The following is a 25,954-nucleotide window of genomic DNA, read 5'->3' as shown; positions in this document are numbered from 1 at the left end:
CATCGGGACATACCAATCAAATTTTTTCCGCATGAGCGCAGGACCCAGCCCATGAAGGGCTTTGAAAAGAAGGTAGAGAGACTTGAACTGAACTCTCTGTCTGAAAGGGAGCCAGTGCAATTCTGCCAAGGCCGCGGATGAGGAGGACCTTCTGGGTAATGCTAGAACTAACTTGGCCGCCGCTGACTGGATCATCTGAAGTCTATCCAATAGGAACTTCGGAGAGTCAAGCAGCGGGGCATTACAATACTCCAGCCTACTGAGAATCATACTACTTGCCACTAGCGCACGCGCCTGAGGGGGAAGCAAAGGAAAGATTTTCCGCAAGGATCTGATGATCGCAAAACAGCAGGCCGCTGTTTTTGTAACAGTGTCGTGGGGGAACGTCCTTTACAACCGAACTTTTACAACGAAGTACCATTACGACGCAGGTTTAACAATGAAAGTCATTACGTCGACTTTCGCTGGAGGGCGCTCTAGGATAGGTAATAGTTTAATTTACTATCCAACACCTTCCCTACTATCCACGGGGACTGGAGTTGGAATAGTAAATTAAACTATTCACTATCCAGCGCCCCCCAACGGAAGTCGTTGTAACGGTACACGTTGTAAAAGCACGCGTTGTACCGTCATACATCCGTGTCTTGATTGTTGTGCTGTTGTATTAGGGCAGGTGTGGTCTAAAATGAATAAGGAGCTTTGTGGAGTGCACCGAGATGGTTAACACAAACTTAACACTCCAACTGACATTGAATACTGGGCAGTATGTGATTGGTAATGTTCTCCTGGAAAGATAACAGCGCAAAATTCACTTCTGAACTATATGGAATCAAATCGAAGTGGGATCAATAGAACTAATTACAGAGAGCGAAGACACAGGAAAAGATGACCCAGAGGGTGATATCACTGGAAGCGGTGTTACATGGAATACCATCATAATACATAAGGTCCCTTGTAGTGAAGTCACAGGAAATGGTGTTAAAGAAAGGTCACTCTGTCACTTACCTGAAATCATGAACTCATTGGCTTTGGCTTTGGTTTCGTCTGTCATCTGGTCAGTGTTCTTCAAGTACTGAAGGATGACGGTGATGGGAGCAAACTTGATCATATTTTGCTCTCCACAGCCAGAGGGCCTAGCCAGCAGCTTGGCAATGTTGTTCATGGCCGTCCCCATAATGTCACCTGGGAACAGCGGGAGCGGCACGTGAAACGGGGAAAAGAAGGACGGGCACATAGAAAGTCGACGTTCTGTTCTACAGATGACAATCTTTTCAGGATTGTATGTAAAAATTCCAATGGACCTCAAGATTTCTATAACTCTTGTCCTCTCAAACATTAAAGCCATCTGTTCTGGGGTGCTTACCCTTGATACACAACAAGTCCTAAGGCTAAAACAGCCAATGGATAGCAAATTCTTGGTAAACACCCTTTACAACGCAACTGTTACAACGAAGTACCTTTACGACGTAACCATTAAAACGCAACTTTTGCAACGACTTGTGCTGGGGGGCGCTCTAGGATAGGGAATAGTTTCCAACACCTTCCCTACTATCCACGGGTACTGGAGTTGGAATAGTAAATTAAACTATTCACTATCCAGCGCCCCCCAACGCAAGTCGTTGTAAAAGTTGCGTTGTAAAACTTGCGTCGTAAAGGCATGCGTTGTGATAGCATGCGTTGTAATGTCATACATCCCAAATTCTTTGTCTGCTCACTTGCCTGTTCCATTTTTTTCGTCATCCGTTTCTCTTAACCCCAATCTCTTTATTTATTTTTATATATTGCCTCTCTGAGACCCTTTGCCCTTCATCCTTTTCCTTGTATGTTTCTCTCTCCATCTCCCTTTATCATCCACTCTTAATATGTTCTTTTCTGTGACCGGTTCTCATACCTCCCCCCTTTCTTTCCAGCTCTTTCTCACTTGTGCTCTCTCACTTCCTCCCATTCTTTATTCCCCATTGTATTTCCCCTCTTGAATTGCTTTTTTCCTCCCTCTTTTCTCTGTTGGGTCCTGTCATGTCCCTTCTCAAAAGTCCACTTTCATTCTAACAAACATATTTAATTTCCACTTCAAACTTTAAGCTCAAATTCAAGAACCTTGGGAAAACGTGGTTTCGAATCCACAAGCTCACATCGACTCACTACAGTACCATCCATCACTGGGCCCTAAAGCGAAGAACCACAACTCAAAATCTTTGAAGGCATACTTAATGCTTACGGAAATGGAAAGGCAGGTAGCTTTCAGCTAGATTCATGAAAGGAAATTGCGCTCGCAAAGGGCCAGATTCTGAGAATCTGGCCCTTTGCGAGCGCAATATTTGCATTTGGGATTCATCATCCCAAATGCAAAAATCGCTATTTGCGAAATCGCATATTTGCGAGGAGTTGCATTTAAGGAATCTCTATTTGAGATTCCTTAAATGCAATTCATTAACTAATTTTAAATTGCGAATTCGCAATATTTGGCCGCTATTTACCACAAAGTTAGACTTCGTGGTGAATAGCGAAAAAATAGAAAAAAGAACTTTAGTGCATTTTTCTCAATTGCATGTTACACACACACATGTCCTTTGGACATGTGTGTGCGCAACACCTGTTTACATTTGAATTTCAGGGGTGCTACAGGGTGTCCTTTGGACACCACTGCACCCTTGAAATCGCATCCTTATTTGCGATTAGCAAATTGCTAATCGCAAATAAGGAATAACTCCCCATTCATTCCTATGGGCCTTTAGGCCTAAAGGCCCATAGGAATGAATGGGGAGTTATTCCTTATTTGCGATTAGCAATTTCGCTAATCGCAATTAAGGAAAATGTAGGAGTCGCAATATTTTTTGCAATTCCTACATGAATCCCGTTTTGCAAGTCCTTTATAGCGATTGCTTATGAATCGCTATTAAAGACTCGCAAAACGGGTCTTTGATGAATCTAGCTGTTTGTCTTTTTTAATCCTAGTGTGACCTTTGACTCTGTACACCATCTATCTAAATAAGCAGGAAGTCCCTTCTCTACTGGTTTGCCTCCACCCTACCACCCAACCTCAGTAGCACAAACGTTTTCCATCCATGACAAATTTGTATCAGGTTTTGCCCATAGTACTCCCAACATGTCTACTATAATTGTTACTTTGCAGCACAATCTTCCTACTCCATTTCCAGATGAAGAAAACTTTAGACCAGAACCTTCTCTATCATCAAATGGTTATTTCACACATTTTACCTTTACAGCAGCAGCAAGAAACCCCACTATCAACACTCAGACCCTTTGGTGAAAGTCATCACATACTAAGGGGTAGATGTATCAACATACCCCTTTGCAATTTCTAAATAGCGATTTTTAAGGAATCGCTATTTAGAAATCGCAAAATGGTATGTATGTAAAAAATCGCTATTTTTTAGCGATTTCTTAATCTTCCTTATTTGCGAATTCGCAAATAAGGAATAATTTCCCATTCATTCCTATGGGCCAGGAGGCCCATAGGAATGATTGTGAAATGAATCTCAATTTGCGATTCGCAATTTGCTAATCGCAAATTGAGAATCATTTCAAGGGTGCAGGGGTGTCTCAAGGACACCATGCTGCACCCCTGAAATGTACATATGTGTGCATATGGCGCACAAACATGCCCTATGGGCATGTGTGTGCGTCACATGCCACCTTAAAAAATGCCAAATTGTGCATTTTGAAAAGAATTCGCAAATTAACTTCAACTACAAGTTGGTGGTTATTGCGATTTCTTAACCAAAATTCGCAATTGAAAAATGCTACATACTTACAGCCAAATGCATCATTGTAGGAATTTGCGATTCCTAAATTGCGAAAATTAAGGAATCGCAATTTAGGAATCGCAAATTTCTATGCATTAGAAAATCGCAAAAGTTTTTGCGATTTCTTAATTTTCCTAATTTGCGATTCCTTAATTGCGAATCGCAATTAAGGAATCGCTTTACATTGATTTCTATGGGCCTAGAGGCCCGTAGGAATCAATGGGAAGGCATTCTCATTTTGCGAATTCGCAATTAAGGAATCGCAAAATGAGAATGCAATTTCAAGGGTGCAGGGGGGGGTCCAAAGGACCCCCCCCTGCACACCTGAAATGTCACGATGTACATTTTACTCACACACGTCACAAGGGCATGTGTGTGTGTAAAATATAAGTTTCAAAAATGAACTTTTGTGCATTTTTGAAACTTTTCGCAAATTACCATGAAGGTTTACTTCATGGTAATTTTCCCATTCGCAATTTAAAAAAAATCATGCATAGCATTTAAGAAATCGCAAAATTTGCGATTTCTTAAATGCTATCGCAATTTAAGAAATCGCAAAATATTGCAATTTCTTAAATTGCGAAAAATGAAAAAAAAATGATGCATCCCAAAAAAGGTTTTTGCATTTGCAAACGGCCGAATTTTGCGATTCGCACCGTTTGCGAATGCAAAAAAGCTTCATGCATGTGGCTGATAGCATTTAAGGTATCGCAAAATTGTGATTCCTTAAATGCTATGGCAAAATAAGGAATCGCACATTTTTGCAATTCCTTAAGTTGCGAATTTTTGATGCATGCCAAAACATGCAAATAGACCGTTTGCGATTCGCAAAGGCCGAAATTCTGGGAATTTTGGCCTTTGCGATTCGCACACGGCTTGATACATCTAAGCCTTAGTACCTAAAAACCTACCCAAGCTAGACCACTCTCAAAAAGGATTTGTCTTATTTAATAATAAACTCACATCAACAGCACCACCAGCTAAACTCCTTACTATAAAATGTCAAAGAATCTCCAATAGTATATGGTCAACAGCTCAGGAGTTCCCCAGAACTCCTAAAGAACAATGAAACCCAGAATAGATCATCAAACAACACCCTCCACTCTTACTCCCGTGTACTTGAAGACAACAGCACATTCATAACGCACAGGGCTATTCATAGCTGTGACTGCTACTGTCAACATCTGCCTCCTCAATTGTGGTACGTCCACTGCCACAGGCCTACCACAATACCAAATCTTTCACCTATGATGGTTGAGAAAATCACATGCGCCTTAGAGTCAAAACCTTTGGGCCCGATTCACAGAACTAACTTAAGACAAAATCCTAAACTTACTACCATTTTGGTATTCGCAGAAGGCACTTACTCATTTCGGTATTCACAGAAGTTAGGAGTCCTAACTTTAGGACTCCTAAATGCCTTCTGTGAATACCGAAAATCTTAAAGTTAGGATTTTTCTCAGTTTAGGAGTAGTAAAGTTAGGAGTCCTAACTTTACTACTCCTAAACTGACAAAAAGCCTAACTTTAAGACTTTCGGTATTCACAGTAAGCATTTGGGACTCCTAAAGTTAGGAGTCCTTCCTATTTTTACTACTCCTAAACTGAGAAAAATCCTAACTTTAAGACTTTCAGTACTCACAGAAGGCATTTAGGAGTCCTGAAGTAGGAGTCCTAACTTCTTTGAATCCCAAAATGAGTAAGTGCCTTCTGTGAATACCAAAATGAGTAAGTGCCTTCTGTGAATACCAAAACGGTAGTAAGTTTAGGATTTTGTCTTAAGTTAGTTATGTGAATCGGGCCCTTTGATCCTGGACGTCTCCACTGCATCCAGGTAACTCCTGGATCCCTGTCAAAGGTATCTAACACACCATCAAATGCATCACTGCAAGACATTTTATGTACTGTACAAAAAAAACACTTGGAAAATTTGGAAAGTATGTCTAGGAGTAGTATTTTATACTGGAAAGGTAGCCTTCCTGTAAAAAACATATGCACCATCGCCTACAAACTCTTGTACTGTAGTGCAAGGCTGCCTAAAGTGTCCCAACACGGGGAAGAGAGAATCCGCACCGTATCTTAGTATATATGGTGCTGTTCTGTCTGCTCACTTCCTTTGACTCAATGCAGAGCAGCAACTGTTGCATTGCAGTGCGCCATTGCGTCAAATGTAAGTAAATCTGGTGCTTGGTCTGTCTCTCACTTGACCATCCACTAACACTCCTGGAAGTTTGTGTTATTCCTCTTAAATGGCGCTGGAAACAATCTTAAAAGACTTCTCAGATTTTTCTTTCCAACTAATCTAAAAATGTTGTCATTGAATGCTAGTTTCTGAAGGAACTGAAGCTCTTAAACTGTTTTATGTGGCCATTCCAACCTCTAATTCAGCCCCTAGTAATTACAAAATTGTGTATCAAAGGAACTTGATTTAGAACTTAGATGGTTGAGCTGTTGTGCAACCCTTGATTCTTCATAGCTTCTGCATTGTTCCTGAACACATGAGTCCAACAAGCCTGCCATCTACTTACCAATGTTCCTCTGACTAAGGCTCTAAGATGATCCTAAGAGAACCTGTTGATGTCTTAGAGCAAAGCTCTTCTCTACTTCGACAGAGCTGGATCCTAGTTGGGTTTGCTGTTTTACTCTGTCTCTATGTTCGATGAAGCGTCCAGACGCGGAGGCCTGAAGAGCTTGCGGGTACTCACCTACGACAGTGATCTCGGCTCTCTCTGAGTTGGGCACTGCATGAGAAGGGAGCTTCAGTGATATCTTCTCAGAAGCTGCAAAGATTCAAAAAATGTAAATGAGTAAGAGATAAAGATAGAGATATCACTTGAGATTTGTCTTCAATCTATACTCTAGTTGGATCATATTTTGAGAAATGAATCACCTCGGATGATCCATTCTAAGGCACCATTCATTCATGGCTAAAGTCCTCAAAAAAATCAATGCTGGGATTTACTTCAAGGCCTACAAGAAATTTGCTATCCCGGCATTATCTTGCATGATTTCAGTAATTTTGCATCACTCTTATTCAGCGAAATTGCAAATACTATGCAATTATGCCACGTTTCCTAACCATACACCGTACACAGTAAAGAGTTTACATTGAGAGCTTGGAAACAATGCGATCAACAGAATATAAAGGACTCTTGTGCTATTTTGTTCAGTGCAGAATGTGCCCTTGTGCCCAATAATAGAAGCCAAAACGCATTTCGTTCTAAAATACAGCACTGAATGTAGTTTTGGAATTACACATAATTAATCATAATTTCACCTAATTTTCCAACATTACGTGTAATTACGTAAATGCATTTCAGATCTTCATGCGTAACTCTTTCAAGACAGATGTCATATACTTTCCATCCTCTACTGCACCCATCTCTTTGCCATGTCCTATAAAGTGCCTCCTGGCATCCTGAACATTTCCCCTTTGCCAGAAATGTCATGCTCTCTTTAGAACTAGGATGGGTTTGGAACTTTTCATCACTACAACTGCTATCAAATAATAAATACACCGAATATCTGGCCATTCATATTATTCCATGCAGCCAAAGCATTGTTAGATGATCTTGTTCTTACTAAATAGGATTATTGAAACAGATTCCTAGTGGGGCTCCCTCACTACACGCTTGCCCCCAAAGATCTAGTCCCAAGCTTTGCTCCCAGGCACACTCCTATCTCACCTTATTACCACCAGACTGGATGGCTCTCCCAAGAAGAGGTCTCTTTACAAGGTCCTAATCATATATTGAAGGTTACTCATGCATCTGACTCCCTTTCAACCACTCTGACTCTCTAAAACCTTACCTGCATCCTAAGATCTGCAAACCAGAATCTCTGGGTCCACCTACTTACCCCCTCAGTAGCTCTAGGCACTGGCCCCTCTGCCTACCCAGTCCCTTCCCCTGGAACTCATTTGGTCCAGTCATCCGGGTCATCCATGCAGCAATTTAAAATGCCACCTCCTCCTACCCACAATACACTGCAAATATTATGAGGTTAATGGTTTTGCTTTCATGTGTATGCCTGCCTGTATTTGATCTATTTGTAAGTATTCTTCAGCACTTGTGAATTCGTATTTCTGCCTGTGTTCACTTTGTGGACTCTCAACATAGGTGGTCATTAATCACTCATCTGCCTAAAGTGCTATAAACATCACTGATGTATAGTAAAAACTTTCTCTTTCAATGGTTATGATGGGACATAAATAAATATTTGCATGGCCAAATCTCTGCCCACTTGTTAGAGAGTAATGAATATCAGATCTAAGGAAGAGCTGTGGAGTGCAGTCCATTCACAAGTCATCCACTGGGACAGAAGTGAATGCCTAGTTTTAGGTGGAGATCCAATCCTAGGGCAGATGGGATTTATGGCAGAGATATAACACGTGTCTATTCACTGCCCCTTATTGGGGTAAAACCAATGATGTGATCTATGGACAGTCCATTAGCTGGGACAGGATCAATGCTGGGTGGGATCTGAGATCTGGACACTGTCTCAATTTCTATTCTTGGGATGTCAATCAAAGATGGACTCAATCACAACACGTGTGCAGTTGTGCAACTGAGCTTTGATTTATAACGACTGAATTTTTCACATGTGGGTCATTGCCAGGTAAGTATATCTCACTTAATCAAATTTTCTGAGCGGTGAGCGGCACCCCTTGGTGAACCTATCAGACATTGACACCACCTGGTGATCCAACGGGAGTTTGAATCATCAGTTCACCATTAAACCAGCTGGCTCTGGACAGCAATTCTTATCAGTCAATAGAAACCTTTCACACACCTGATAGGCCACCCTAAGAAAACAAAAGTCCACCTACCACCATTACACATGAGGGAGCTGTGAGTCTTCTCCTCCGGGACACCTTCAGCCTGCACACGGGACACACACAATCAGGAGAGAGAGGGTCATATTAAACCAATGGACTAGAGACACAATCACCCCAGTAATACTTTGTAAGCAGTGGTGGATTGCTCTTGTAAGGGGCATCCTGCCACGTTGGTACCACTTATAGGGGAAACAACCTTTACAACGCAACTTTTACAACGCACTACCATTACAACTAAACTTTTACAACGCAACATCCATTACATTGCATGCCATTACAACGCAACCATTACAACGCATGACACTACAACGCACACCACTACAACCATGTCTTTACAACGCAGTCATTACAACGCATACCATTACAACGCATAACATTACCATCCAACACTTACCCTACTGTTGCACCCCCTGGAGTTAGAATAGTAATTTTTACCCCTACACTATCCAACACTTACCCTACTGTTGCACCCCCTGGAGTTAGAATAGTAATTGTTACCCCTACACTATCCAACACTTACCCTACTGTTGCACCCCCTGGAGTTAGAATAGTAAATAATACCCCTACACTATCCAATACTTACCAAAACATGCAATGTAATGTTATGCGTTGGAATGGTATGCGTTGCAAAGGTATTATGCGTTGTAATGGAATGCGTTGTAAATGTAGTTTTTTCATTTTTGTTGTAATGGCATGCGTTGTAATGGATGTTGCGTTGTACAAAATGCGTTGTAAAGGTATGCGTTGTAAAAGTGTGCGTTGTAGTGACATACATCCCACTTATAGGCCATAGAGCTGAACCAAGCAAGGTCGTCGGCCATGTCAACTAGCTTTTAATATTTAAATGCCCATATGATATTTAGCTTCTCTCTGCAGAGTTCATCTCAAGGAGAGAGGCAGAGTTTATACTCCTGACCCACAGCCAGACCTTACTACCAGTGAGGCTGCCAGCCATCTCCCAATCCAGTGGCACCCAAGCAACTTGCATAGGTGGGACACATGCCACATAGGAATACAGGCGTGCACATACCTGCTTGTTTCCCCTAACTCGAGGCAGCCATGTCGGTACTGAACTCACCTTCACAAGAAGGACCTTCCTAAGCGTGTCTTTGCTTCCTTTCTCGGGGACGATGGACTTGCGCTCCCCACAGATTTTAGAGTCTGCAACAGCGTGGGCACTGACCGTGATGTTAATTTCACCTAAAGAGCACAAGTAGGACAAAACATGTCAGCTGGGAAATACACAAATGCACTCAAAAGAGCTAACGCTTGGCAGCCATCTTTGAAAGAAGCCTGGCAACCATGACAGTTACAGCTAGAGGTGGCCCCAATAATGGTCCTGAATCTCGCAAGTGTTGAGCCCGCAAAGTGTGCTATGTCTAGCCCATGTCGTACTCCAAACTGGGACCAGATCAATGATGATGGGTTTTGCTGGATGGTACAAAAGGGGGTGGTGGTGGATGAAGCATCTGAACCAATCAAACACTCACACCCAGTCAAAAGATCTGGGTTTGATCCATCACCGTTCTTTAGCCCACTCTGCCACCCCAGTTCAGACATGGCCATATGCAAATCAGTCTGACCCTGTGCCTCATGGGAACAGTCCAGCCCCGAACTGCCAAGCCATGCCTTCCCTGGACCGGAAACAAGCTTCCGAGGACCGGTTTCTGGCATTCCAGCCGTCTTCAGCCAGGCTTGATTGAACCCAGTGGCAAAGTGAGCAAGGGACTCACGTCTGAGCATACCCTGGGTTTTGCTGGATGGACATAATCATCATAGAATTTGTGTAACAATCCCTATTCTACACTTTCCTGGCACTAGTCTTAGTTCCATTTGTCTAGAACATGTATCACTTAAATGGCTTCTGAAAGGAACTGCACAAGCACCTCACGTGTCCAGGAGAAATGCCCAACATGCTGGACCTTGAACAAGGGATGGTTGAGTGGGTTTTGTCTGAACTACTGGGTGATCTCCCAGAAAAGTATATAGAGATGAGGCTGGATGGATACTGAGGAGTTAAATTGTTTAGTCAGTGAAACATCCAGCAGGCCTTGTTAAGAATTCTGCCCTGAACTGGAAGGAAATGTAGAGCTTTTCTGGTCTTGGATGTGCTTTGTCTTTTGCTTAAGCCATTGACAGGTCTGACCGCAGTGGTTTGTGCTTGGCTGGTTTTCAATACAACAAAACCAGCCTTTAGGTAATTGTACTGACCCTGCCTCAAGTTAATGGCTGCACCAACCATGAAGGGCTGTGCTTGAGGAATAGGAAGGCCATAATAGGCCTCAATTTGGCTACTGGATACAGACAACTGCTGACCACTGCTCCCACCTGCTTGCATAATGTCATGCTGGCATCAAAATGACACCTAGGCTTTGAAGACAGTATTGATGTTGTGTTAAAAAATAGTAAGCAGAGGGAGGGACTGAGCTTGAATCTTTACTTTGTCTCAATGATGATAACCTTGTTTTTTCACTGTTTAGTAGGCCTGGGCGGTAAATTCCGTTCTGCTCGCGTAATTTGCGGAATTTCACGTTCCGCGGAGAACGTAAAATTGCCCAAAATTCTGCGTTCCGCTGAATTTTTTGCTTGTTTGCATTCTCAAAATGTGTGTTTGCTAGATGTTTCTCCCCGAGCACGCAAAAAGTGATTGCGAACAGGAAAAAAGCATCGCAAACAAGCAATTCTGCATATTTACGAAATTTCTGAGTGTGCGCGGAGATTTTTTACCGTTTCGCGGAAACTTTGCGTAGCGCGACTACGCAAATTCCGCCCACCCCTACTGTTTAGTTGGAGGTCACTGATATTCCTCCAGCCTTTGGTTTTCTCCAGGGTTCACTCCAGATATCTGACAGGTAAAGCATTGATTGAACATTTTATATGGACCAGATTATCATCAGCAAACCCTACTAGCCTGTGCTTAAAATATGGAATGGAGGTGAAAGGTAGATCTTAAAGGCCACATGATAGAGGGAGGCACCTTTTGATAAGAATGCCCCAGAGAGATATTTTGGGTGGAACAAGCCACATTCAAAGCCTCAAGGGCTGTAACCTTAGGCCAAAAGATTGCAGGTGATGAAGGCCTTACTGTGACGTCAACAGTGCTTGGCGTCCTGAAAAAGGCACAGTACAACATTCACAAATTGTAGGCCGAAGCATGGCTCTTTAAGTCGAACTACAACGATAGAGATTTAAATTAAATATTATTGGCCCTGCAAATCATGGCAAAAGGATAAAACCACCACCTCACATCATTTTATAGGGAATGAAATCCCCACCTGGCACAGCACGTGTAATCTAGCTTGTGGTTTTATGCATAGGATGAACAGGACATGCACTGAATATCTCTGCCCTGCCATTGGTTTTTAGTCCAGATCTCAAATGGACAAATCCTTCAAACATATTTGCTTATACTTCTGAAACAGAAACTTGTAAAACAGACATGTAAGGACGAGAATCTGGACTGGTTCTGTGCAACCTGGAACTGGCTTTTGCTAAAACAAGCCTTGGGACAAGAAAACCTTAGATCAAGGTTTTTGTCTGTGTTGAATGTACTTTTGACTGGGGTAAGAAAAGCATGGGAGGAGAAATGAGAAAAAAACAGCACTGGACGAGTACAATGAATGGGCTCTGGGTAAGTGAAAACTGATTGTGGGTTAAGAACTAGGGGCCTCATTTATGAGGCCTTGCGTGAGTTTTGCGCTTCTGATGCGTCACTTTTTGTGACGCTTCGGCGGCGTAAAACATGCCTCCTGATGCGCACTATTTACAGAGTGACGCATCTAAGCAGATGCGTCACTTTGTAAACCCCTGCGCTACATTATACCTGCGTCAGGTATAATGTATGCAGAGGGGGCGTTCACCCGCAAAAAGCCTCGTAATAGTGACGCAGTGAAATCTATGAGATTTCACTGCTTCACTTTTAGGATGCTGTTGCGTCAAAGTCTTGCGTCTGCCTCACAGCAGGTGTAAGACTGACGCAAGCCCTTTCACATGGGGCTTTCCCCATGTGAAAGGAAGCATTGTTGGAGTTGCGTCACTTTTGTGACACACTCCAGCAATGCGTCACTTTTGCGCCTACAGATACGTCAGAAATACTGACGTATCTGTAACTCCTTGCGACATGATGCGTCATACTGTAAATATGACGCATCATTAGTGTCGCAGGGAGAGCGCAGTGGAAAGTGACGCATCGCTGTTTTCACGCAGCGATGCGTCACTTTTCATAAATGAGGCCCTAGAACTTAAAGTCAATTTTATTGTGCAATTGACTCCTTCCAACCACATCCTATGAAAATAAGAACCTGATGATATGTTCACGTCCATCTGGAATTGACCCAGCTATGCTCAAGACACAATGAACTTTATTTTTTTCTGCGAGCACTTTCTTCAAATTCGGAAACATTTTATTATTCCAATTTTAAAAGACAAAGGCTTTCTGCAAGTTAAACCAGCCCTCCTTTATCTGCAGCTGCTTTCGAATGTGTGGGAGACTTTTAATATTGCTAATTTTCTCACTGCGGCTGTCAGATTAAAGAAGAAAATAAGATGGGTATAGTCAACTTTATGAATTAGCCTGATTTGACTGAATTTAAGAATGTTCTAAACTGGCAATGTGGATTTTAGAAAATATTTAAGTGAATTGATTATTGATACTGTATGTATTTTAAGGTTGTGTAGTCTGATTGTAATTTTATGGTTTTTATAAAGATTTGTTAAATATGAAGTGTTTGGTATGCTTTTATGGTTTTAACATGAACCGAATAAAGTATATTTGACTGACTGACCCAGCTATGCTAGCCCTGGATACATGTACATAACCTCCACGCTGGATTTCATTGGTCATGGAATAGGCTCTTGGAAAGCAAATTCTTGGAGGAGGAGAGGAAGCTGAACCATTTTTTTTGTGCTGAACAAGCCTTTGGTATCTGAAGTGAAGGTGGAAAATTTGAGAGATCTGGGTTTCTATGCCTCATGGTCCGGGCGAAATGTTATTTACATCAGCATAACTTTGGGACTTTTGCATTTTGCTTGTTACACAAACTTCCCGAAATGAAGCTATTACTCCACTTTGCACGCGTATGTGCCATTCTCGATAAAAAAAATAGCAAATGTATGAGAACAACAGAGCATGAGTGGCTGTTGTTCACGGTGCTTTGTTTAACCCCTTGACCGCGGCGAAAATTCTGCCGCGGTGCGGGTGATTTACGATGTGGGCGTGTTCGGACGGCCCCCGGCCGTCCTCCGCCCACGCCCACCATGACGTCGGACGGCCGCCGGACGGCCGACGCATGGAAGGGGTTAAAAGGGTCCTTGCACCAAAACTTGACACAAAGATTCATGTTGTGCTAAAATATAGTGCAAAATGATGGATTTGCTTATTACGTAAATGCAGATAATTTAACATGCTTTTCCTGAAATTTCTCAGTTATGCAAAAACAAATTACTTGAATTCCGCACACCGTTATGGGTTCTACTTACCAAGTGCTTTGGGTTTCATGTTCCAGGAGAAGGTTTTGACGTCATTTTCACAGAGACAACTGGAGTAGGAGCAGTCCACGCATGGTTCCACTTCAAAGTCTTGAGATTCAACGAGGGTCACCACGATCTGTAACCAAGATTCGGAGAACCCGCAATTAAACTTCTCGCCGCAACACAAATAAAACAGCACTCATTCTCCTAGAACTTTATCTGCAAATTTTTTTTTTTAATTCTTTTTATTAGCAACTTAGAAAAAGTGGTGGTCATCACAATCATAGAATACAATAATCACATTTGTACCTTAGGAAAATACAGAGCATACAAAGCGTTTTCGTTATCAGAATATTCACAGCAGTGTTCACAAAGTCAGTTCACAGTGTGAGCAGCTCGCCAACAGGAGTAATTTGGGGGGACTCACACATGTTACCTCTGTATTCGTTCCACTTGGCCACACCGCTACCCATTTTCGGGGGCACCCCCGTGCCATGTTTATCTGCTATTTTTAACATTTATGACCTGGTGTCCTGGTGCTGGAAAGGCATGCATTTAAAAAAGGGGGCTCTAATTAAGCATGGTCGCCATCTTTTCCTAAGTGGTGGGAAAGGTCAGTGCCAGTGGATGACAATGCCTTATGGTGACATATTGAATGTAGGGATATCCCATCTCATGCAGGCCACCTAATACGTTTATAATACTCACTTTTATTGTGCTTACGGGGACCACCTCCTAGTTCGTAAATTTGTATCTCCAAGATTCCTCAGTGGCCAAGTCCCACTCTCCATTTAGCTATGATTGGGGTCTGGGCCGCCCTCTATAGTTGTGGGGCCACGGCTGCCCTATATGTTTTTATCTATTTTCAGACCTTGGAGTATTTTATATATCAATAAATATCAAGTCCATGTAATATGTTTGGTGATGCTATGCATGGGTTGAGGATGATGGATGGGCATTAAAGGTCTTCCTATATGGTCCTGCCCATCACCTCCCAATATCTCTTCAACACGCAGCAGAACATTTTTATATATTTGATCTCTGTAATGTTCTTAAGGAACACCAGTGAGCATTGCTTGCTGGTTCTACAATCAGTCAACGTGTGCTCAATGAGATAGTTCGGCTACAAGTAGACCAATGAAAATGCTTTGTATCTTTGGCTTGCCGTGGTCTTTTGCGTATTGGTGTAAACCTAAATCTTGTCTGTCCAAGATTCAGCCAAGCCATCCTACCTCTGTACAGTGCAGTAGCTTCCGCCTTCAGCCATGATTCAGCTAACTGTAGGGTCAAAGTAGGACTTTATGTCACTAGTACATTAAGGGGCACATGCATCATTGTAAATTGCATTCACAAATGGTGCGAATCGCAAAATTCGGCCGTTTGCGAATGCAATTTCAACTTTTGGGATGCATCATCATTTTTGTACTTTTTGCAAAATTGCGGTTTCTTAAATTGCAAATGCATTTAAGGAATCTCAAATTGAGATTCCTTAAATGCAATGCATCAAACTTAAAAAATTAGCGATTTCGCTAATAAGGGGAGCAAATTACCATTAAAATGCATTTTTCAAAGGTCCATGTTTTACACACACACATTTCCTTGGGGCATGTGTCTGTGCAAGATGTACTTATAGGCAGATTTCAGGGGTGCAACAGGGTGTCCTTTGGACACCCCTGCACCCTTGAAATTGCATTCTCAATTTGCGATTCTCTAATGGAGAATCGCAAATTGAGAATGTCATCCCATTTATTCCTATGGGCCTCTAGGCCCATAGGAATGAATGGGGAGGTATTCCTTAATTGCGATTCTCAATTATAGAATCGCAATTAAGGAATTTTAAGAAATCGCTATTTTTTTTGCGATTTCTTGATGCATTGCAGTTTGCAATTCCTTCATTGCGATTCCTTATTTTTCGCAATTAAGGAATCGCAAAAAGCAATATTGATGCATGTGCCCCTAAGTTTCTAGTCCTGATATGTTACGGCTAAAGTGAATGAAGGCTGAAGATATTCAGAAAACCTTTTTGGGCACTAAGATTAGATTAGACTAAGAAAGTTATATAGTGCAACAGCTACCCGCTCGGGGTTTCCCAGCACTTTCAATAACAGGCAAGGGTGCTCCCGGCCCAGCTAGCTCAGAACAACCACGTCTTTAATTGTCTACGAAAGATGGTCAATGAAGGGCAGAATCTCAGATGTTCCGGTAGGGCGTTCCAGAGTTTTGGGCTGAGGTACACAAAGGAGAAACCTCCTATGTGGGTTCATCCTGGGAGCTGGACAGAGAGAGAGGCTGCTAGAGGGCAGAAGACACACAGGCTTATGCAGTTTTATCAGGCTGATGATATGTTGAGGGGGCAACCTTAGCCATTGCTTTAAAAACATAACAAACAGCCTTAAACTGCATATGCTTCTCCACCCTTAGCCTGTGCAGCTCATGGAATGGCCAAAGCATATTTTGGCATTCGGCTCCTCCTACATGTGTTTCACAGAGGCTTTATCAACCCACAGATACAGAATGTTACCATAATCCAGGTGGGACAGAATGAATGCCTGGAGGACCTTTCTTTGAGCTGTTATACGAAGAATCGAGATGAATTTCGGAAGCCATTTCAAGGTGGTGAAGCAGACCGCTGACACCTTCACCAACTGAGGCTTCGTAGAAATCTTGGAGTCCACTAAGAAACCAAGGGATAAAATTATCGCCGTTTTAGCGGCAGAAAACTGCCGCTAAAGTGGCGATAATGGGCTTGATAATATGCCCTTATAAATTCCCATAGAAGCCCAGGTTCTGGTGTTAACCTGGGCTTCTATGGGAATTCACAAGGTCATAGTATCAAGCCCATTATCGCCGCATTAGCGGCAGTTTCCTGCCGATAAAAGCGGCGATAATGTACCTCCCTTTCTTGATAATATGGCCCCAAGTTTTTAAACTTTGGCAGCAGGGACAAGAATATCACCCAAAGCATCCGGACAATTCTGAGGTCCCCAGCCAGATGGATTCTTACTAAGCTCTAACACCTCAGTTTTTTCTCCTTTAGATTTCAGCGAGTTGTTCTTCATCGCGAAATCTACGGGCGCTAGACAAGAATGCAATGACTGAGTTGTGGTCCTGATCAGCGCGGTGTCATTCCTTTGCTACTCTGCAACGAGCATCTTCCAGATTGTTTTGTTGTCCAGGGAAATGCCAAAGAATGGACTCGGTAGAGAAGGGGTCAGATATTCAACCCTGGCACCCCATTCATCTCTGGTCCCATTCAAATTCTGGTAAACATTACTCGTTCTTTAGTCACTGGCAATCTTTTTGGTCAATTTTGTGTTCCGTTGCTCTTGCCTTTGGGCGACAGTCTTTCGGTAAAGAAACCATCTTTTGGTAGGTTTTATTCCCTCTTCACCTTTTCAGTGAGGTCTCAAAAGTGAGGTTCACATACTACATCTGTGAATGCAGTCATCTCCACACCTCTTCCTGATGATAATCCCCATTTCTACCAAATGAAGAAATTACTCAAAAACTCTCAGAAATTATGTATTTAATAGCCTGCAAATCAATCAATCAATCAATCAATGTACTTCTAGAGCGCGCTACTTACCCGTGAGGGTCTCAAGGCGCTGAGGGGAGGGGGGTGCTACTACTGCTCAAAGAGCCTGCTTTTGAGGAGTCTTCTGAAGGCGAGTAGGTCTTGGGTCTGCCGTATGTGGGTAGGGCAGGTGTTCTAGGTCTTGGCGGCGAAGGAGGTGAAGGATCTGCCGCCAGAGGTTGTTCGTTGGATGCGGGGGACAGCAGCGAGGGCGAGGCTGGCGCAGCGGAGCTGGCGGGTGGGGATGTGGTAGCTGAGTCTGCTGTTAAGGTAGGCGGGTCCGGCGTTTTGGAGAGCTTTGTGCGCGTGGGTGAGGAGCTTGAAGGCGATCCTCTTGTAGACGGGGAGCCAGTGTAGGTCTCTTAGGTGGGGGGTGATGTGGCTGTGGCGGGGGATGTTGATGATCAGTCGGGCGGAGGCGTTTTGGATGCGTTGTAGTCGTCGTAGATGTTTGGCTGGGATTCCTGCGTAGAGTGCGTTGCAGTAGTCAGAGTTCATTTGTCAGAGAGATATAAGCCACCAGTGATCTACCTGCCCTCTACGGATATTAAAACAGAATACAGTTATTGTCTGAGCTAGTGAGATGCAAGAACACTCTTACCGCAATGCAGTTCTTGAGGTAGTTGAAGACAGTGGCCTTCATGGTAAAAGACTCTCCTCGAACGACAGAGTAGGGCATCGTCGTATCCACAAAGAAAGGCTTGTAGGTCTTGAGGGAGGTGACTTGAGAGATGCCAAATCCGTCTCTTGCCATGCAGAAGCAGTTTGCCTTCCAGTCTGTTATGGTGTCCGGGACAGGTAAAGACATGTCCGTCTTACCAGAAGGGCTACAAAGATAGTGAGATGGAAACTTTAATGAGTACGGAAAAAGCAGAGAACTACATATCATTGATGGAGCACGATTTTTGAATACATAATCTGCTTGAAGAATTCCCCTCAAATGCATGTATTTTAATAATATACACAAAACTACTAATATAACACAAGAGTGTATAACAATGAGAAATATGCATAAGGCACAAAAGTTGATTTTCTTAGTTGAACAATGATGAGAATACATATAACTGAATGTTATTCTGTCTTCCTAGCTGCAGAAAAATAAACCACAAAGAAACAGCTTTTATTCTTCGTGAAAGTAGTGTAGGTTTTTAGAATAATTCTCTCTTTTGCTAAATGTAGGCCTCAGCGAATGTTTGGTAGGGGATGTGCTAACGTGCTCCTGTGCTTTCTGCCTTTGACGAAAAAGTAACTAATACCTCCTTAGAATGTAGAAAACTGTATAGTTCTTTCCTGTCTGGGTGAGAATTGTAGATAGCATGGAAGTAACTATTGCTAAATTTACTATACAAATGTATCTAGGTTCTTCCTTCTACCTCTCTTGAAAGTTGTGCAAATTTTAGACAATTAGGGGCAGATTCATAGAACTAACTTAAGACAAAATCCTAAACTTACTACCATTTTGGTATTCACAGAAGGCACTTACTTATTTTGGTAATCACAGAAGTTAGGAGTCCTAACTTTAGGACTCCTGAATGCCTTCTGTGAATACCGAAAGTCCTAAAGTTAGGACTCCTAACTTCTGTGAATACCGAAAGTCTTAAAGTTCAGATTTTTCTCAGGTTATGAGTCCTAAAGTTAGGACTCCTAACGTCTGTGAATACCGAAATTAGTAAGTACCTTCTGTGAATACCAACATGAGTAAGTGACTTTTGTGAATACCAAAATAGTAGTAAGTTTAGGATTTTGTCTTAAGTTAGTTCTGTGAATCGGACCCATAGTGTTTAGAAATAAGAGTTAAGTCATTGTCAGAAGACAGCCACACCATTGTGTTTAGCCAATGCAAAAGTTTGTAGATGGTAGAGAAAACAACATTTTAGCTGAAGAAAGAAAGTAGCATACTATAAAGTTTCCAATGGGAAAATGCTCCTCGACTCGTTCACACAATGGTGACCTGTCCTGTGTTTGTGGTATGCTGCATGCTGTGCTTATTCCTGATTCTCTGACTAGCAGATCCTACAGCTCCTAAGAGACTTTCCTGGAGACCTTGCACATCATCGGCTGATGTTGCTGCCTTTGCTATACTCAAACTATTTGCACCTGTGCATTAGTATTTCATCTTGTAAGTGAACTGTTGTTTCACTCTTGTTTTCCTCTCTCTCACTCCTCTATACCTGATGTTCTGAAGTTAATTGAATGATCTGTGATGATTGTTGTGAATCTATTCTTTATATTATGAACCAATGTGTTACAATATAGTTTTATCTTATTTTGTGATTGACCATTCATATTGTGAAATAACAAGAAAACTAACAGACAGAATAGTGTCTGTCTTTATCACATTGTTATTGAGTTATTTGGATATGATTATAATGAGAAGTGTTTAGCTTATTTCTTCATTGTAGGTCCTTGTGGAGAAATAGCATTCTGTTTTTCATTATTTAGGGCTAGATGTAGGTAAGTTGTATTTACCGATTCATAAATACCGAATTTTACCGATTCGGTATTTATGAATCGGTAAATATGAAGGTGTGACATGTAGGTATTTCCAGATGTGGAAATACCGAATCGGTAATATTCGGTATTTACCGATTCGGTAAATACCGAATTGGTATTTCCTATTGATTCCTATGGGCTGTGAAGCCCATAGGAATCAATGGGAAATACCGATTCGGTAAATACCGAATCGGTAAATACCGAATTCTGCAAGGGTGCCGGGGGTGTCTCTTTGACACCCTCTGGCACCCCAAAAATAGGCATGTGCGCCATGTGGCACACAGACATGCCTTAAGGGCATGTCTGTCTGTCACATGGCTAGGTGTGCATGCACACATGTGCATGCACACCTGAATTCGGTATTTTAACACCCAATTGGATTGGGTGGTAAAATACCGAATTTGTAGGGCCTTTGGGACTCTGAAGAGTCCCACCTACATCTGAAAGTTTCCGAATTGGTAAAAATACCGATTCGGTATTTTACCGATTCGGTAAATTTACCGATTCAGTAAATTTACCGAATTGGTAAAATATGCCCCCTACATGTCAATTCTTAAATACCGGTCGGTAAGTGCCGAAATCGGCCGTTACCGACCGGTATTTTGGCTCCTACATCTGGCCCCAGGTCCCTTTTAGCTCTACCAAAGATTCATCGGAGGACCTTTGATATGGCTAACTGTGTGACAATGACTTAAGGGCCCGTCATTAGAGTCACGCTTCTGATTATGGTATAGTGGTTGGTGTGGATAGATAGCTGACAAAGATCCCCCAACGCTTCCGCAGGATCATCATTGTGTGAAGCGTTGCTGTTATTGATTTATTGATCTGTTCCAGCAGAACTAGGACAGGGCATGGTATCAATGGGGAACAACCTTAACCCTTATTCATTACAAACTAGCATTGTGTGATCAGTTCTGGAGTATTCTGATCAATCTGTGACTCCTGCAAGTGTGTCTGGAGGAGCTGCTCTCCCTGGTGGCTCTATCCTGTGTAATTTACGGGAAACGTCCTTTACAACGCAACTTTTACCAGGCAGTGCCTTTACAATGCAACTTTTACAATGCAAACCATTACAACGCATTGCGCTTGGGGGCGCTCTAGGATAGGGAATAGGTTTCATTTACTGTCCAACGCCTTCCCTACTATGCACGGGGACTGGAGTTGGAATAGTAAATTAAAGTATTCACTATCCAGCGCCCCAAAGCACTATGCGTTGTAATGGTATGCGTTGTAAAAACTGCGTTGTAAAAGCATGCGATGTAAAAGTATGCGTTGTAATGTCATACATCCGTAATTTACACCGGGCGAGGTCACAGGATTATGGGACCTCCCTCAGACAATGGGGGCTGACACAAAAAAATACTGGCGGGGTGGATGGAGGGGATGTGGGGTGGGGGGAAGTGCGGGCCAGCGGGAAGCTGACAGGAGGAGCGTGTGGTGGGGGTCGTAAATGATCAAAATAAAAATAATCGCTTACCTCCTGCTGCCGCCCGCCTCACGCTCCTCTGCTGCAGTTCCTATCCCAGGAGTCTGTGGGAAAGCATCACAACTCCCATCCAATTCCCATGCTGCTCTCATATGAGAGCAGTGTAGGGACTGGCCAGAGCGAGCCAAAAAGGTGCTCTGCTCAGGACAGGGAGACTGTGGGGTTTCTCCGGCCTGGCTGTTCAAGACAGCTGGTCTGGAGAAACCTAAGTGAGCATGTGCGTTTGGTCGCCCGAGATAGCCAGCCAAACACACATATGCACTTAAAAGTGAACATAGCACTCCAGCTATCCCCTCCCATACCACGGCCCGCCCCTCTCCGTACAAACTGGCTTAGAGCTGGCAAATGAAAATTAAAGTGATACTACGATATTGGTTTATTTTTCACTTGCTGGCTCAGAGGCAGTGGGGCGATGACCCCACACCTTTGCGGAGGTGCCGCTGCTGCTCTTAAATGTTCTTGGGATGTCCCTGGATATGAATGGATCCATCAGTCAAGGTCCCTGCCTCAGTATGACTTCAATAATCAATCATTGCATCTCTCTTATCCTTTGCCTCCTGATGGTCAAGGTGAATTTATCCCAAACAACAACTGAGTGCACCGTTCACAGCACCTCTGGTTCTGATAACCTTTTCCATCTGGTGAAGGGTAAATGTATGGAATCATGGAACATTCTTTGCATCTGTTGTGCTTTTAGGGTAGACCTGGAAATGCAAGGGGCCTCATTTATGAGGCTGTGCGCCACTTTTACGCCGCCGGTGTGTCACTTTTTCTGACACATCAGTGGCGTAAAAAATGTGCCTTGTTGCGCCATATTTACAAAGTGACGCATCTAGGTAGATGCGTCACTTTGTAAACCCCTGCGCCACATTATACCTGCACCAGGTATAATGTATGCAAGGGGGGCGTTTTGACACAAGAAAGGGGCATGGAAGTGACGCAGTGAAATCTATAAGATTTCACTGCGCCATTTCTTGGCCACTAATGCGTCAATTTCTTACGCCTGCCTCACAGCAGGCGTAAGACTGACGCAGACCCTTTCACATGGGGCTTGCCCCATGTGAAAGGACAAGGTGCTTGAGTTGCGTCACTTTTGTGACACACTCCAGCAATGCGTCACTTTTGCGCCTACAGATACATCAGAAATACTGACGTATCTGTACCTCCTTGCGACATGATGCGTCATACTGTAAATATGATGCATCATTGGTGTCGCAAGGAAAGCACAATGAAAAGTGACGCATCGCTGTTTTCATGCAGCGATGCGTCACTTTTCATAAATGAGGCCCATGGATTTTAAGCTTAACGTGCACTAATAAGCACCATCTACGCAATGGTCAAATGCCCTGTGTCAGGTTATTTGAAGGATGAGGATTTCTAGTTTGAAAACAGCACATTTTATTATCAGTATGTTTGCTGCAAAGCAAGTGATGGCAGATACAGACAGTACCACTAACAAAGAAAGCCTATTTGTGGTCATTTATTTGGCCTGGGGGTTTTTAGTGAAGTGCTACCACTTTGTAGCCTTGAGCACTTTAAGGAAAGGATACAGAACAGTCGCAGAATAGTTGATAGAAATGGAGGTCGATTAACCAAATAGTCTGCTATTGGACAGGTAGGATATGATGGTGAGAACACATGTCTGGACACCCCAAATTAGATGGAACCAGAAGACTGAAGAAGAACCAACAAGCTCCTAGAAACCTGGATCAGCAGAGGAATAAGTGGTGACAGGCGCCCGTTCTTCCATCCGGATTCACCCACTACCATTAGCATTGTTAATCCAAATACAGCCCTAGATTTCCTTCACAAGAGGTGGTCAGAAAGGTTTCACAGTTCTCCATCAGTATGTGGGTTCTATATTCTCTCCATGCAGTGTAAGAGTACAGGAATTCCTCTGTGCACCATAGGAGTACTGTCACAAAAGTGCTAAAATCCCCCTGTGCACTATGGGCCAGATGTAGGACACCAAATACCGGTCGGTGTTTGACATGTAGGGGGCCTCATATTTACAGAATCCGTATATTCACCGATTCTGTAACATACCGAATCGGTAAATCCAGATGTAGGTGGCACTTCAAACAGTGCCACAGGCCATTACCGATTACTTATTTACCATGTAATACTATGTCATGGTAAATAACGAATTCCTGTGTACATGCACATCTGTGCATGTACACCTGTGCCATGTGGCACACATACATGCTCTAAGGGCATGTATGTGTGTCACATGGCACACAAGCCAAATTCAGGGGTGCAACAGGGTGTCAAAGTGACACCCTGTTCCCCTTGCAAAATCGGTAATTTTACCGAATCGGTATTTACCGGTAGGCCCATAGGAATCAATGGCAATTACCGAATCGGTAAATACCAATTCAGTAATTACCGAATCATACAGATTCGGTAAAAATTACCGAATTTTTACCTACATCTGATTAACCGAATCTGGAATACCGAATCGGTAAAATTCGGTATTCTAGAGTCGGTAAATCAGATTTACCTACATCTGGCCCTATATGAGCACTGTAATCCCTCTGTGCAGTACAGGAGTGCTATAATCACTTCATGCTGTAGAGGAGTGCTGTAAAAGCTCTGTACAATATAGAAGTGATGTAAACCCTCTATGCACTATATGAGTACTGTAACCCCTCTTTGTGGTTCAGGAGTGGTGTAATCCCATCATGCAGTATGGAAGTGCTGTATACAGTATACTGGTGTTGTAATCCCAATTTGCAGTAGAGGGGTGCTCTAATCACTTCACACTGTACAGGACTGCTGTAAATGCTCTATACAATATGGAAGTGCTGTAAATCCTCTATGCAGCATATGAGTGGTGTAATGCCTCTTTGCGGTACAGGGGTGCTGTAATCCCATAATGCACTATAGAAGTGCTGTAATTCCTGTTTATAGTAAACTGGTGCGACAATCTCTCCTTGTAGTACAGCAGTGCTCTAATCCCTAATGCAGCGTAGGAGTTCTGTAAACGCTCTATACCAAATAGAAGTGTTGTAAACCCTCTGTGCAGTATATGAGTGGTGTAATTCTTCTTTGCAGTATAGGAGTGCTGTATTCATTCTTTGTAGTATAGGAGTGCTGCAATCCATGTATACAGTACACTGTTGCTTTAATCCCTCTTTGCAGTATCTGCACTCTGTAGTCCTGTTATGCAGTTTAGGGCTGCTGCAAACCCCTTATACACTGTCTGAGTGCTGTAATCCCTCTATTCAGTATAGAAGGGCTGTTATTTCCTCTCTGGGGTATATGACTTCTGAAATCTCTGCATACGCCACACTTGCTCCCACTGAACACAACTATTAAAATGGTAGCACTATTTGACAAAGTTGCTTGGCCCCCTCCATCACCAACAGCCCATATGAAGGTTTGTCATTTCCCTAGTGGTTATACCAACTGGTCAGCCCACTTAAAGTCATATAAACTTCTCATTCGCCCATCGGTGGATCGACTATGCATGGTCTGTATGGCTGTGGTATTGATATAGCACACATCTAGTCGAAGGGCACTGGTATGTGTTGCAATCCCATGACACCAGAGTGAGATCATGTACTAGGGGCGATGGGGATGTATTCTCCAGGTTCACTGTTCCCAATCGGTGGTTGGAGCTTTGTTAGCGCTGGACACTGATCTACTGCCCCGGAGTATACTTCATCGATGTCCGACAACCAATAGGACACGAACTCCAGCTCTCATATACCACCAACGCATACCGTGTGTCAACTCACCCTGTCAGCACCAGCTTCCACAGCCAGGTTTCTGGGAAATCCTTTCGAATGTTCTCTTCTGGTTCGTCCTCAGTAGGCATAGCAAACTCATTCATCTCCACTACCTCATCAAACACCCGTGGACCAGCGAGAGCCACGCGGAAAGCTAGAAGACGAAAAACAATACCAGAATTAATTGTTACTCATGAACACTTCTTCTCAACGCAGGTGAGATGGTGCTGCTAGGGTGCTTCTGGTTGGTTTGTGCATTCACCCTCACACCTCTAAGGGAGAGGAAGGTATTATATTGAGTCAAAAATACATTTCCAAACAAGACTAAACAGAAGCCTTTCACTTTATTGTCAGTCTCAGGTGCCAAAGCATGCACCAGGCATACTACTTCTTTATTACTGTGTATAGCAACTGGCGGGCTCCTAATACTGCTTAGAAAAACACTGAGCTTAAATTCAGATAATTGCACAAGACAAGTGTTGTCTACAATAAGTATGTTCATTCTTAGTTCCTAGATGCAAACTCTTCTGGTCTTGAAAGCTTTACGTCCTCCTTATGGGATGGAAGGAGATGGGCTGTAAGAGACTGGAGAAGACTG

The 25,954-nt window shown here is 42.9% G+C and overlaps 1 protein-coding gene across 1 annotated transcript in view; it reads right to left on the bottom strand.

The window, feature by feature from the left end:
• The window catches only part of LOC144768912 (alpha-2-macroglobulin-like protein 1), a 169,214-nt gene that overhangs the window by 51,520 nt on the left and 91,740 nt on the right, over window positions 1-25,954 (bottom strand). Inside the window, exons 17-23 of the mRNA XM_078652922.1 lie at window positions 25,366-25,510; window positions 18,248-18,473; window positions 14,082-14,208; window positions 9,682-9,803; window positions 8,595-8,646; window positions 6,472-6,546; window positions 1,006-1,182 (exon numbers count right to left, since the gene is read on the bottom strand). Coding sequence (XP_078509048.1) covers window positions 1,006-1,182; window positions 6,472-6,546; window positions 8,595-8,646; window positions 9,682-9,803; window positions 14,082-14,208; window positions 18,248-18,473; window positions 25,366-25,510 — 924 coding nt within the window. The remainder of the gene's footprint in view (window positions 1-1,005; window positions 1,183-6,471; window positions 6,547-8,594; window positions 8,647-9,681; window positions 9,804-14,081; window positions 14,209-18,247; window positions 18,474-25,365; window positions 25,511-25,954) is intronic.

This window comes from Lissotriton helveticus, chromosome 7 (assembly GCF_964261635.1).
Source record: "Lissotriton helveticus chromosome 7, aLisHel1.1, whole genome shotgun sequence".
Classification (NCBI taxonomy): Eukaryota; Metazoa; Chordata; class Amphibia; order Caudata; family Salamandridae; genus Lissotriton; species Lissotriton helveticus.
This window is presented reverse-complemented; position numbering and strand designations above follow the sequence as displayed.